Source organism: Delphinapterus leucas, chromosome 1 (genome assembly GCF_059928025.1).
Source record: "Delphinapterus leucas isolate spDelLeu-1000000601 "Yukka" chromosome 1, BTC_Dleu_Yukka2, whole genome shotgun sequence".
NCBI classification, from domain to species: domain Eukaryota; kingdom Metazoa; phylum Chordata; class Mammalia; order Artiodactyla; family Monodontidae; genus Delphinapterus; species Delphinapterus leucas.
In genome coordinates, this window is record NC_143129.1 from 91,721,897 (window position 1) to 91,737,210 (window position 15,314).

The 15,314-nt window shown below is 35.9% G+C and overlaps 1 protein-coding gene across 7 annotated transcripts in view; it reads left to right on the top strand.

The window, feature by feature from the left end:
* ST7L (suppression of tumorigenicity 7 like) overlaps positions 1-15,314 on the top strand; it is a 135,573-nt gene that overhangs the window by 58,289 nt on the left and 61,970 nt on the right. For 5 of the 7 annotated variants that reach the window (XM_089917934.1, XM_089917939.1, XM_089917947.1 and 2 more), the window contains 2 exons: positions 1,050-1,142; positions 6,458-6,597. In XM_089917934.1, coding sequence (XP_089774060.1) covers positions 1,050-1,142; positions 6,458-6,597 — 233 coding nt within the window. Of the gene's footprint in view, positions 1-1,049; positions 1,143-6,457; positions 8,945-15,314 lie in introns of those variants that run through there. The other 2 variants (XM_022584055.3, XM_089917938.1) reach the window with 2 other exon arrangements.

Below are 15,314 nucleotides of genomic sequence, written 5' to 3' on the forward strand. Positions count from 1 at the left end.
GTAATTAGACTTTCTTTTGCTTTTTCTCCAGTAGTCTGTACGCTTCTCAAAACCAGGTGCTCTATCTCATTCACCTTGTATGTGTCTTCAGTGCCTAGTGTTCTGCTTGGCACATAGGAAGTTTTCAATAAGTGTATGATTTATTCTGTATTTCATGAATAATCATCTTGATGAATGATTTCCTAGTGCCACTGATTTGCTCTGTGACTTTGGAAAAATCACTATATTTTATTGTAGCAAAACAAAATCCATATTTTAACAAAAGTTTTTAGAGCCAAGGACTAAGGGAAAAACAAAAACCTTATCTCATCTTTGATAGTTGAGTAGGTCAATAAGGATTTCAGAAGTTTGTAGGAGTTGATGATAATCTAGATGAGGGATGGGTAAACTTTTTCTGTAAAGGGCCAGATGGTAAATATTTAGTTTTTGTGGGCCATAGTCTCTGTTACAACTACCCAACTCTTATAGCATGAAAGCAGCCTTATATAATGTATAAACGAACAAGCATGGCTGTATTCTAATAAAATTTTATTTACAAAAACAGTGGGCCAGGTCTGGCCAAAGGTGATCCCTTTAGGTACTTAATTTAGATACTTTGGTGACCCCTGATCTAAATTAAGCTCACAGAAAACTTGATGACAGCTCACATATGAAGTTAGGAGCCATTGAGAACTCTTAGGTTGCCAGTAGTTATGACTACAACAGTTATGTGATTTCCCTAAGAAGTGGAATTCACACGTGGAGAGTTAAGTCTATTGTGTTTGTGATAAGGAGACTGAGGCAAGAAGGACACAGCTAGTCTTACCATCCATTACTCCCTTTTTATTTCAGCCAGACCATTCATGATTCTCTATATAGATCTTATTCTTCTCCTTATTTGTTCCTTTGCGTACTTTGTTTCTTTCATCTAAAATATCTCTGTAAAAAAGAAAATAAAACGCTATGTGAAAATTTAATAAAAATACGTCTCCAAAATAGCTTTGATTGTAGTAGAGGATGAAAGTGAGATTGAATTGAATGTCAACATATGTATTTTATTTTTCACTCAGCTTTTAGAATGATTCCATACCCACTAGAGAAAGGCCATCTATTTTATCCTTATCCCAGCTGCACAGAGACTGCTGATAGAGAGCTATTACCTCGTAAGTAAATATTCAAGTTTTCCTAAATTTAAAATTAGTTGTGATAGTTTTTCATAGTATTCTCCCATTTTAAAAGTACCTCTGGTTGAAATTCAGGATGCTGTTTAAATACTGTTTTAGCCACTTTTTGGATGTAGTTGCATAATTTAGTTCATTCCTGCATATTTTGGGTTTTTGGGTAAAACCCTGTGCTAGATGCAATGAAGGACACAAAGATTAAAGATATTAAAAAAAAAAAAAAAAAGGGCTTCTGTGGTGGCGCAGTGGTTGAGAGTCCGCCTGCCGATGCAGGGGACATGGGTTCGTGCCCCGGTCCGGGAAGGTCCCACGTGTCATGGAGCGGCTGGGCCCGTGAGCCATGGCCGCTGAGCCTGCGCGTCCAGAGCCCATGCTCCGCAATGGGAGAGGCCACAACAATGAGAGGCCCGCGTACCGCAAAAAAAAAGCAGTCATCTTACAAATAATTAAAGAAGAAATAATACCAATCCTTCACAAACTCTTTTTAAGAAATAAAGGAGGAACACTCCCCAACTCATTCTGTGAGACCAGCATTACCCTGACACCAAAATCAAACAAAAAGCATTACAAGAAAGCTATAGAACAATATCTCTCATGAATATAGACACAAACATCTTCAACAAAATGTTAACAAACTGAATCCACCAACATGTAAAAAGGATTATATTCCATGACCAGTTGGGCTTTACCTCACAAATGCAAGGTTGCTTTAACATCTGAAAATGTAATAGAATAAAGGACAATAGATGCAGAAAAACATTTGACAAAAATCTAACACCCATTCATGATAAAAATTCTGAACAAACTGGGAATAAAAGGGAACTTCCTCAACCTGATAAAGAGCATCTATGAAAAACCCACAGCTAAGATCATACTTAATGGTGAAAGACTGAATGCTTTCCCGCTAAGATCAGGAACAAGACAAGGATGTCTGCTTTCTTCTATTCAGCATTGTACTAGAGGTTCTAGTTAATGCCGTCAAGCAAGAAAAAGAAATAAAAGGCATTCATGTTCGAAAGAAAGAAGTAAAACTGTCTTTATTCACAGGTGACATGATCTTCTGTGCAAGAAATCCTAAGAAATCCATAAAAATACTATTAGAAATAATAAACAAGTTCAGCAAGGTTGCAGGATGTAATTATACAAAACTCAGTCGTTTATTTATATACCAGCAATGAACAATCCAAAATGAAAATTAGAAAACAGTTCCAATCACAGTAACATCAAAAAGAACAAACAATTTAGGAATAAATTGAACAAAAGAAGTGTGAGACTTGTATACTAAAATCCACTAAATACTGCTGAGAAAATCTAAGTAAATTGAGAGACAGTCCACGTTTATGGATTGGAAGACCCAGTATAATTTATATGACAGTTCTCTTCAAATTGATCTATAAATTCAGTACAATTCCTACAAGTTGACAAGCTGATCCCAAAATTTATATTGCCAAGTAAAGGACCCAGAACAGTCAAAACAATCTTTACAAAGAAGAGTGAAGTTGGAGGGACTATACTTCCCAGTTTTAAAAAGAGCAGTCAAAGAGTCAGGAGGAGAACCAGAAATACATCGGGTTATGATTGCTGAGAGTGTTTTCGTCTAGTTCCTGCTTTCAGGAAGCCAAACTTTTGAAAGAATAGTCTGTACTATTTTTTTTTTTTTTTGTCTCAGCTGCCTTATCATCCACTCACTCTTTTTCTCTGTGAGCTGGTAAATTTCTGTTTAATTTTCCTTTTTTTAAATTTAACTGATAGGTAAGTATGCTGAAAGTTATAATCGCTAGTTTCCTCTTATGATATCAATCTATACCACAGTTTTTACAATTCTGGGTCCATTAGAACTGAAGTCTAGGAAGAAAAGTTGCATTTTTACAACATCAGACTTAATGAGCTGAAAAGTTCAAACAGATAAAAATTTAGGAGAGATTATGGAATTTGAGTATGCTGATATTTTTCTCCCAGGGTTTTTTATTTTTGAGTATGTTGCACACATCCGTGTGTGTGTATGTAGGTGTGTATATGCTTAAATATTTTATTATTTAATCTATTTAACATATACATACGTAGCCTTTATATTTTGTTATCTCTACATATATGGGGCTAAGATATATTTGTAAGTTATATATAATATGTATATTATTAAATATATATGTTATATAAATAGTAAATGTTGCAGGCATTCTTTGGGTATAAGAGAGCCACTTGAAACTAGCTTTAAAATAAAGAGAATTTGTTGGAAGAAGACTGGATTATCTCAAGGAACCCAAAGGCAACAATTAGAGTTGCACCTCAGAAGAGACTAGAACCAGAAACTAGAAGGCTATCAGGACTTCCAGGAGTCAGTTTTCTGTATATCTCTGTCTCTGACTGCCTTTTTCAGCCTCTCCTATTCTCACTTTTTTTTTTTTCATTCCCCAACTCCATCTTTTCTTTGTATGAGCTCTCATTTCTGCTTCTCTCAGTGTATCTGCTTCATTTTTATATCTTAATCTTTGCAGTTTGGCTTTCCCTTCTTAGACACTCATGTAGCCATACTTGATACCCCCATACAGCCCTAAGTTTACATGTCATCAGTTCAGGCAAATAATACAGAATGAAAAATATCTCAATCCCACTTCTAAAACTTCTGGGAGAGTAAATCACATTTACCAGGTGTTCATCCCTGATCCAATCAGCTGTGGTGCAGGGACAGGATCAGGTCAAGTAAACAAAATTGCCAAAATATCTCATTCCCTCTGCATCTCTCTACATCACAAAACTTGACTTGGGAGTCATCATTTTCTAGGCATGAATGAGATCACTAAGGGAAACTGTAAAGAGTGTGAGAAGTAAACTAAGGGTGAACCATGATGAAAATGTCTAAGGGATGGGTGGCCGATAAGGAGTCAGAAGATTCAGTGAAGGAGTGGTCAGAGAGACAGGACAAGAACCAGAACTAGGTAACCTAGAAACTAAAAGGAGGAAAAAATTTCCAAGTGAGGAGGAGTATCTGAGGTATTTAATAAGGTAATTACTGAGAAGAATCCATTGACTTCAGCAATTAGAAGGTCATTAGTGTTAGAAATTTTTCCTTTACTATTACGCTGGTGATAGTAGGTATTGTTTTTCCATTTTAATGGGAACAAGGATATTTAAGGCAAAGGAACGAATCTTTAATTGCGGAACATCAGTATACAAGAGTGTATTATGTTAGGCTAATACATTTAGCCTAAAATTATGCCCCCCCCTCCAGTTGTTACAGAGGTTGACTGATATAAGGCCGTCTTTCATAGTAGTGTGAATAAAATCAAGGTTGTTATTGTTATGTATTGTCAGAGCCATAGGCTACAAGAAGAGAGCTTGCTTTTTGGCAGGCCTTTATTATTTCTAGGGTTCTACTCATTTGCAAATTCTAGAAGGTAGGAGAGGAGGGATATTCTGGGGGTTTTAGTTTTATTATATTGTATATTCTTAGAGTATTTTTTCTGTCTTTGACTATGATAGAATGAACAAAGTTTTAATAATGTAGAGTTTTAATACCCAGGAGTACTTAATGTTTTTTGTTTTCAATTCTCCTTCAACCTTGATATGACTTACAGCATTCTGGAATTTGCTTATGAACCTCATAAGTTCAGACTTGAACTATTCCCTTAGTTCACATAGCTATTTAGTTGTCTTTTATGCCTCCTGATAAATTTTTCTCTACAAGCCAGTGATGAAATTTGAACTTTACTTCCAAGGGAGTGTTTCTGTACTAGTCATCCATTATTTTGATGTATTAGCCAAACATTGACTGACAAATGAATCTATGGAAAGCAATCCAGAAAGAAATAATTGGATCTCTACTACAGTATAAAAATTTCACATTTTAGAAAATTATCCTATTAAAGCTATATAGTTTTCTACCTTAAAAAGTAGGAATAATACTATCTATCTCCTAGGGTTATTGAAAAAAAATAAACTAATATAAATTAAAGCACTTTGTGAGCCACAAAATGCTACAGTTTAATTAATATTATTAATTGTGCTGTCTCTCACACAAAAGCAATTATAGTAACCATTGGCACATGTAAGTATTTGTTCCCTGTCTTTGCAAATATGGTTTGTATCTTTTGATTTGCTGGAAGAAGTTGGCCTCTAATGGCTGAGGGACAGAGCAAGGAGGAACTGCTGCTTTTTTGGGTGCTGAAAGCACAATGTTGTCCACAGCTTCTAATGTTTCTAACTTAAAAAAATTCAGACTTGGTGTGCTTTTACTTTAAACATGACTTAAGGCTCTGGAAATTTTCTGGATTTTTAATGAGTTTGCTTTTTGGTATATACTTTCTGAGGATAGTATAAGACATTAAAAAAAATCCTGGCTACTGAAGGAAACTTAGGTGTAATCTTCCCTGTGAATCATTATGTTTTAAAAAGTTAAATTTATAGCTGACCTCAATTCAGCACTGAATTAGTCATTCCTTACTTATGCAGGATATTACATCAGGAATTCCTAGGTTTGTGTCCAACCCTGAGCAGTCAACTGAAGTCCCAGAATAACTCTCAGTTTAACAGACATTTATTGAGTACCTGCTGTCTGCCAGTCATTGTAATAGGCTCCTCTCAGCATTGTTATTCAAGTATTTTCAAATTTCAAATAACATAAAACTACCTGAATACTATTGGTAATGAAATATCCAATCATTAGAAAAATGATACCTGAGTAAATGTGCAAATGTGGTAAAATGAGACAAGGGACTCCATATATGTTCAGAATCCTAGGGCTTTGGTGGTCTGGTTAGATTTTTACAGTGCTCAATGAAATGCCACATATAGGACACTTATTAATAACTGGGTAAAACTGTTAACTTATTGTTCTGGTAAATCTCCAACCACACGTCTGTCTCTTGATCTCTATACTTATCTCTGAGCTCCCAAAGATCAAAATTATAACAACACCTTTATAAAGGGCTTATAGTGTTCATCATAACAATTCCATAGCAACTACTAGAGGGTTTAGCAACTTATTCAATATCACACAGCTAATAAGTGACAAAGCTCTTCTTCAAAACCACCTCAGCATGACTACAATTACTGTTCTTTCCCACAGTGCCATCCTATTCCCAGTTCCCAGCAGTCGTCTGGCTATGTAGGTGTTCTGTTGATGCTAGAGAAAATAATGGATAATTTCTTTCTCCCTTGCTTGACCAGAGACTTCTTGTTCTTTTTTTAAAAAACATTTTCCTTTTTAGTTTTTATACATGGATTTCATTTGAAAATATTAAAACTGGCTTACACTGTATTCTGAAATAAAATCCATTTCTGTCTTTTCTCCCTTGCAGCGTTTCATCATGTTTCTGTTTACCCAAAGAAGGAGCTTCCTTTTTTCATCCATTTCACAGCAGGACTGTGTTCTTCTACAGCAATGATAGCTCTTCTCACACACCAGTTTCCTGAAATCATGGGTGTTTTTGCTAAAGCTGTAAGTATGATCTCAAGGACTTGTGCAGAGTATTTGTAAAACACACAAGAAACCACCTCTGATCTGTTTGTGCTAAACCAGCTGAGCAGTGAAGATATTTGTTATAGTAAATTACAGGAATTGATTTGTAAAGTTGCTGCCATAAATATGTCAAACATAAGATTTTGGTGATTTGAGCTGTGTTTTTGTTGCTTAGAAGTTTAGAGAATACAATGGCATAACATTATAAAGTTGGTCTTTGTAGATCACTTTTGGTGGTATAAGCATAGCCCTTGTTACTAGCTAAAGAATAATCCACACCTTTTAAGTGCATTTTCTTCGACATTTAAAAAAAATCCCTTGTTTTGTACAGAAGCCTTTTGATTTTTCCATTTAAATGAAATCATTAGTTCTCAGGATTTGGTGGACGTTAAATTCAAGAGTGCAACTAGGATGAAGAATAAGTAGGTAAGGTGGGACAGTTGCGACATTTGCCCTGGGTTCAGAATGTGCCTCTTTACTCAAAATTTCTCCCTGTTTTTATATCTACATGTTCTTATTGATCTCCCAACCTTGGGTGTAGAACCGTGTACAGACCTTTATTTTTATTTTTACCCTTTAGTTTTGAACTTCTTCCCCATTTCTGGACCCAGGTCCAGAAAGTATTTGAGGACTGATATTAGAGAGAGTATCCCATGATTTTTTACTTTTCTACATAAACCTGTTAATTAATGTCACTGGCTCAAAGCAAAATTACCAAAGATAAGTCCCTGTAAGTCTCCAAGCCTTTTAAAAAATGTGTCTTGTATATCTTTGTATTTTTACCAACTAATAAGAATTCAAACCCCAAAAGAAAATGTTAATTCATTATATTCCCAAATAGAAAAGCACTAAGAACCATAGAAATACTAGGCCTTACTTGGTAATGTAATTTCTATATTTTTGTCTATGTGCCTCCATTCTAACTCCCTGTTTCCTCACACTTTCTTTTCCTGCATTAGGAGTTTATTTTGTGCCTTAAAGATTAGTTGGTTTTCTTCTGGCACCAGTAGTAAGAGCACTGGTTTCTCTTTTTCCCTGAAGGCCAACTGTATAATGTGTTAAGTTGCCACTGGCTGTAGGCCTAGGAGTCTGAGACTACACTTGATTCTGGGTCAGGCTTCAAGAAGGATGACTTTTTACTGTGTTCAGTGAGTATAGATATTTGGGTTGGAAACTGACTCTTCTGCTTACTTTTGGTATAAGGAGAAAGCTTAGTGATCATACCATAACTCTGTTGCTTGCAGTAGTGCTGACTGGGGAGCAAGTGTGTCTCAAACTGAAATGACTTCACAGTGTAATCTGGCATGGAAAAAAATGGACTAGACAGAGAATCTTGTCAATTTAACAACCGGAAAAAAATATGCAGCTGTGTATTTGAGATCACAGGAAAGCAGTGGGAGAGATGATCCTTGGGTTTCTCTCAGGGCAGTGGGAAGGAGGTAAAATAGAGAGAGGAGGAAGATCTAGAATCTGGAGTAGAGATGTAGTCATTGTTAGTAGTGTACTGCCATGTGGTACTGGCTAAAATTAATGTGCAGTGTACTCACTGTTTGCTCTATTCATCAGTGTTCGTATATATAGTATATATATAGTGTCTGCCTTTACCTAAGAGATCTCTGATGCACCAGAAGAGCCTTTAAGATTGCATAGCACAAGCTCCTAGCAGTGTCCGAGAATGAATAATTACACATTTGAAAGTGGAATCTTCTTTCTTAGACCAAAAGTTATTAATTTACTGTGATTCTAGTTGATGAACAATAAACAGGCATTTGTTTTCTATCTTTTGGTATTTGTTGGTAGTGTATAGTGTTTAAAATGTGCCTGACAGCAAACTTTTACAGCCACGTTTTATCCTTGTGGCTTTTACATGTACATTTTAAATTCCTAAAAGTTAAATATTTACTGAAAGTACCTGCAAACCAATATTTGTTATGCAGCAGTTCCAAGGGCAGTTTCCATTTAAGAATTAATGGGAAATGATTATGGTATAGGCAGGCTCCAGCTTATAAACTCAATATACAAATACCTCAACAGACAGCAAGGAAACTAGAGGCTCAAATTCTGCTTCTTCACCACTTAATATAGTGTGGTCTCGGGCTTCTCTGGTGGTGCAGTGGTTGAGAGTCCGCCTGCCAATGCAGGGGACACCGGCTCGTGCCCTGGTGCGGGAGGATCCCACATGTGCACAGAGCGGCTGGGCCCGTGAGCCATGGCCGCTGAGCCTGCACGTCCGGAGGGGAGAGGCCCGCAATGGGAGAGGCCACAACAGTGAGAGGCCTGCGTAACGCAAAAAAAAAAAAAAAAAAAAAAAAAAAAAAAATATATATATATATATATATATATATATATATATAGTGTGGTCTCTGCCCCAGGAGCATTACCATCATCACCCAGGAACTTGTTAGAAATGCAGAACCACAGGTACCACTCCAGCCTTCCTGAATCTGCATTTTAACAAGATCCTCAGGTGATCCTATGTACACATTTAAAACTTGAGAAGTCCTGCTTTACTCTACCCCCAATAAGAAGAATTTAGAATTCCTGGGTAGTGCCACCTTATCAAGGTGGAGAAGGGGTAGGATTGTAGAGTCGTTATGAACATAGGTTCTGGAGCCAGACTGCTTTGCTTTGGATTCCAGCCCTGACACTTATTGGCTGTGCCACCTTGGGTAAGTTGCTTAACATTCCACCCCCCCACCCCGCATTGTAAAATGAGAATAGTACTACCTCATGGGTTTTTGTGAGGGATAAATGAGTTTAAAATTTATCAGGTGTTTAGAACTGTGTCTGCTGACAGTAAAAACTAGGTGTTAGCTGTTGTTGCCATTGTCGTTGTCATCATCATCACCAAAGTGCAGCTATAGTGGGAAACCCTACCCCCTTCATGTTTGGGGGAGCCATGTTCTACTAGTAAACTCAAAATGCATTTTTCCATAGAAATGGTGGTTAAGTATCATTTAAACAATACTATTAGTACTATACTTCTGTACATTATGTGTACCAGAAAGTGGAGAAATGTTTCAAATTCTAGGCACTAGGCACTAGCAAAGTGCCTTATAGAGCAGAACCAATTGATAAGTTGCAAATTGCCTGTGTTAAAATTTTCAGTTAGGTCAGATATTTGATAGCCAAGTACAGTATCAATGAAGTACAGAAATCAATGAAGAATCTTTGAAACATATTTGTTCTTCTATTTAATAAGGCAAAGCAATTTAAGAAAATTTCCTAAGTTCCTTCCATTGTTGTCGTTGTCTCTTCCTCATCTAATATCTTTTTGTATTAGCTCACATGCTAGAGTAAATTCAGTTTGAATTTGTTAAAATGCATTTGTTACAAAAATTGCCTTTTTGTGAAGCAAGGCACTAGGGATTAATGATTTTTAATAATCCTCACTGAACATCAGATTTAGATAAATGGAAGGGAATGCACTAGAATGGTCAGTGGTTTTAGTGCCCCTTCTTCTTTTGCATGATATTAAGCTATATGGAAGAAGACTTCATTTTCAGCAAGTTAGGACTTTTTCCTGATTTTTCTCCTCGCCGGATATTAGACATAGAGCAATGAAAAAAAAATTGCATAAATCCCTGGAGATGTGGAATGTGCTGATATCAGAGTTGATATTCTCTTAAGACCAGAATTCCTGAAAAAGGAAAAATTGCTTTTAAGTGGTAGATCACTTTCTCACCTGCTTTGAAGCCTGCTGGGTTAAATATGAGAGTTCAAAGTAAGGGTAGCCAGCAAACCAATGAACTGGAATCTGATTCTGCTTATCTGAAAGGCGCTTCTTTATTTAAGAGCAGCACTGCCCTCTCCTTAGAGAACCAATCTTCATCTACTCTGGCCTCTTTCATTTCTCTCTTGCAAGAAAAGCTTTCTTCTTAGTAAGCCTTGGGAGGGCATATTACAACAGTGAAAAGACTGAAGATGGTCTTTGGGAATTTCATTAACTTACTGATAAATTCAGGCTTGTGGCATGTGACTTTTTAGTGCTTTGAATTCACAAGTGTGTTTGAATATAAAAATCCCTAGTTGCGTTTTAACTAAATGGGGCAGCCTTTGCAATGTTGGCAGAAAAGATGTTATGGGTAAAGACAGAAATCAAAAAGATTCCCAAATAAATTGTTTGTTTCACTAAGGCAAAACTTGGTTAAAATTTGTTTCATTGAACACATATTGTAGCTGTGTTGGGGTGGGAATGGGCCCAGTTTCCACATATTTCTACTAATCTTTATGTGGGAAAATGTGGTTAGACAGGCCAGTGATGAATTTCTGAGCAACTCATAATTGGCTGGCTCCACTGTAACTAGGGCCTAACAATCTGCTTGATTAATTCTTTAAGTACTACATTAGCCAAGTTTGCATGATTTCCAAAGATATAGAAGGTCAGATGTTATACTAACAAAAGACCTCTCTACAGAATGTCTCACTGGGATTTCTTCAGCCCCTTCCCAAAAATAATTAACATTTTTCTCCCCAGATTAAATTTTAAAAAATAATAAGCTGATAAAAATGCTTATTGTCTTTTACTGAACAGTGAACAGAACTTTTGAGAAGGTTTGTCCACAATTATCATTTTTTGCAGGGCAAAGATTGTCTTCATAACTAGGGAAATTGATAGACAATTATAACCATATATTGATATATACCATTAGAAAATATATATATAAATTTAATTTATTTTATTTATTTATTTTTGACTGCATTGGGTCATCGTTGCTGTGCGTGGGCTTTCTCTGGTTGCGGCGAGTGGGGGCTACTCTTCGTTGCGGTGCGTGGGCTTCTCATTGCGGTGGCTTCTTGTTGCGGAGCACGGACTCTAGGTGCGTGGACTTCAGTAGTTGTGGCTTGCAGGCTCTAGAGCGCAGGCTCAGTAGTTGTGGCACACGGGCTTAGTTGCTCCGCAGCATGTGGGATCTTCCCAGACCAGGGCTTGAACCTGTGTCCCCTGCATTGGCAGGCAGATTCTTAACCACTGAGCCACGAGGGAAGCCCGAAAAAAAATATTTTTAAAGGTTCCTAATTTTCCATTGTCATAACCAGTGATGTGAAATCTGTTCATAGGTAAAAGAGTTTTTTTATATTCTTCATCTGACTTTATTAATACTAAAAACCTATGAGAGTTGCATTCTTCTTTATTAAATACATAGGGCCCCATTTAGAAATTAAACTATTAAAATGTTGCTTTACTTTGTTTGAAAATGGATTATTTTCAAGAACTAATATAGTTTTAAAAACATTTTGAATTGTAACTAAACTTAAATTCCTGTAAAATACTCTGCTATAACCATGCTGTTTCCACAGTAATATATCTGAGGTATTTCCCAGAGAGTATCCTGATAATAAAATGAGCCTATTGTGACAGGTCAAAATTTTTAAATGTTTACACTTTTGTTCCATTGTTAGTGCTGCTAAAGTCTTTACTTGGGCAGTCTGGCATATTCCAATTTTGATTTTCTGAATTAACTGGGATATTTGTAGCAAGAGAAAAGTTGTTCTCTGCTTTTTATAAGGGTAATTTCTCATGCTTCATCCTCATTGTTCTCCTTCAAAGAGAACCAGAATGAGAAATTTATGAAATTGCTAATGTTCTTCTTTATCCAAATTTTCTAAGTACTGAACTCTTCAAAGGCAAAAACAGTAATAATAATAATAATAAAAGTTAGGGCAATGTACTTTTTAATGCATGTCTGTATCCCTTCCCCAGAATTTAATTCAGTTTTGAAGTTTGTGGAAAGCACCCTCTTTCCCTATTAAACATGTGCTTGACAAGTGTGAAGTTCACAAAAGCTCTCCCTGAATTTATTTGGCAGTATATTTAATCATCTTTCCCCCCTCAAAGTGAACATCTCTGCCAAAGTCTAAGATATCCTGTCACTAACTTCTACTAATATATTTATTGTTAATTATTAGCACTTGAGGCAAATGGACTGCATAGCAGTTTTTAGAAGAGCTGTGCCCAGATATTGATGTAAATCACTCATTCCAAACCCATTACACTAGTGGTATTAGAATTCATATTAGGAAACCTACTGGGTTTTGTTTTAGAAAACATCTTTGTGTTTTGCAGACCCAGCATAATCCTCTAAATGGAGAGAATAATGGGTACAGAGGAAAATTAAAATCGCGAGGAATAGTTATTTTGGCTTTTTTCTTGAGTGATGTTGCTCCTTCCCCCCACCAATCAAATTTCTAATGCTCAAACGAACTAAATTAGTGCAACTACTTAATATATTACAATTCTAAACCAAGAGTAACATGGACTTCATTAGTTTTCTTTTTTTAAGAGTTTATACTTACACTGTCATTTATTCTTACCAGAAGCATTGGAGGACAGACTGTGATCTTCCAATGTAATAGATGAGGAAGTTTGAGCCGTTAAAGATAAGAGAGTTCCTTGAAATCACACAATAGATAGCCCTTTAGTCATATATATGCTTGGTTTCAAAAATGTGTCACCTTACAACATATACTAAAACAAGTACAAAAGAGTAAATTTCAAACCAAATATAGTAATGCTGAGGGAATATAGACTGATGGAGTGATGATAGTAAATTGGCTTTGCTAGTGTCTTCCCATAGGAGATGAATTTGGAGAAGAGTTTTAAATAAAGAGGCCAATGTGTATTGTCAGAAAATAGAAAAGGCACTTAGACTGCAGAAGTGGTTAATTGCAAAGGTACAAGTAGACAAATAAGCTACCTGGAAAATTCTTCATAGTATAAGCCTATTTGATGAACTCTGATGTTTTAAAATAAAGAATGCACATTTGCTTTTCTGTCTTCAAACTGATTCACTTTAATTTCATTCCTGTTCTGGCTAGTAAACCACTTAAGAAAGAACACTGTTTGATCATTTATATCACATACTCACACAACTGTATAAAGAACTTCAGCCTTTCTAACTGTCTGAAATGTGCAGTAATACTGAAGAAACAGTAGGTACTCATTTATAGTGATTCAGAGGGAATTTAACTCTTTGAAATGGTAAAAAAAAAAAGTCTTAATATAAACTACAAATCTATATCTTATGTTTCAACATCACTCTTCTTTCAAAATCAAAGGTGAAGTTTGTGAAGGACTGTGAGGGGCAGTTTAACTGAACAGAATAAACTTTTGGTCTAAAATAACATAACTCGTGGGGCTTTTTGTTTTGTTTTGTTTTGTTTTGCTAAAGTGGGATTTTTAGGTAGCACATGTACTTCTAGCAGTTGTAACAATACATCGGAAACTTCTATGTGTTCCTTAATGCCGATGAGGCCTCAATGAAAGATTGGGTGTTAATGGTATTCTATCTGAATTTGAGGAAAAAATAATCTTTCTTAGTTCTGTAATAATATTAAGATTGCCTTATGTCCATCTCGACAGCTAGCTTCAAGAAAAGAAATTATTTGGGCTTCAGGTGATGCTCAACAAAATTAAGAGAACTGATATTTCAGAGAATTCAGACCACATAATCACCCTTTAACCTCATCCTGTAATTTCAGGCGTTCTGGAAATGAAATGTATATGTACTATCCAAAGTGTAGAAAAGAGCTATATTCCCATTGAGCACTCTTGCATATTACAAATAGGATATACAGAGAAAGAAGCAGTTTGGGGCAGAATTTAAGAAGGGAACATACTCTCATACTCTTTGTTAGGAACATGCCAGCTCTTGTTTTCATCTATTCAGTATGCTGGAGTCCCAGTTTCTTTCTGATGCCAGAGTTTAAGCTTTTACTGCCAGGTAGCAGCAGGTTTACAATTAAATTTTAATCCCTCAGTGTTGTTAAACTCCAACCTAGAGTATAGCCACAACTGTTCTTGGCAGACAAATACACTGCTATTTTTCCTTCAGTCACAGTGAGATAGAAGAATGTTCTCTGGCTGGGGCGTGGATGAAGGCACTTTACTAATCTTATACATAATTCATCCTTGGTTGCTGGGGTATTCAAAGTTGAAACTCTGCCCTCTGATAAAATTTAGATGGATTTTTTATTTACTTGACTGTGATCCCTTTGGGATTTAGTCCTTATTGGGAGCCCAGGGATTCTAATTCAACAAAGCCCTAGCTGTGTAGACTTTTCTTATTAATTTGCTCTTGGTGTAATTTAGCTCTTATAATACTGACTCTAAAAAAATCCAAAACCAAAAACCTGCACTAGAACATGCAGTTCAGAATCCTGGATACCCTGAAAAGATTCTTGTTTCAGTACTGGCTTATTGAATGAAAAGACTCCAGTAGGCCTTCTCTTAATTTGTTTTCAAAGTTTAGTTTTTAAAGAGCCTCAGCATTTAAAAATATGTTAACTAATATTCTTTAACATGCTATAGTATGGTAATGATTATCCTGTAAAATACTGTAAGTTTTTGGTGTTTGAATTCATTATATTCAGATGTTACTAGTAATGAATTTGTTCATCATTCATTCATTCAAGGAGCAGATATTTATTGGGTACCTTTATGAAATATAAAATGCAATCCCTGTTCACAAATAACTCATAGTCTAGTGGTAAGGGGTTTAAGGTAGGCAAGACATGTATTAGTGTAAGACAGAGGCTACTGCCATAACAGTAGATTAGTTCATCCTTGGAGATTTATTCATTTGACTAGAAGTGACTGATGAGTTATTTTCACATGCCTCACATAAGATTTAGTGACCCAAAAAAGTCAATCTAGACTGATAGAGGCTTTTTCCTTTCAGTCAAACAAGAGGAAA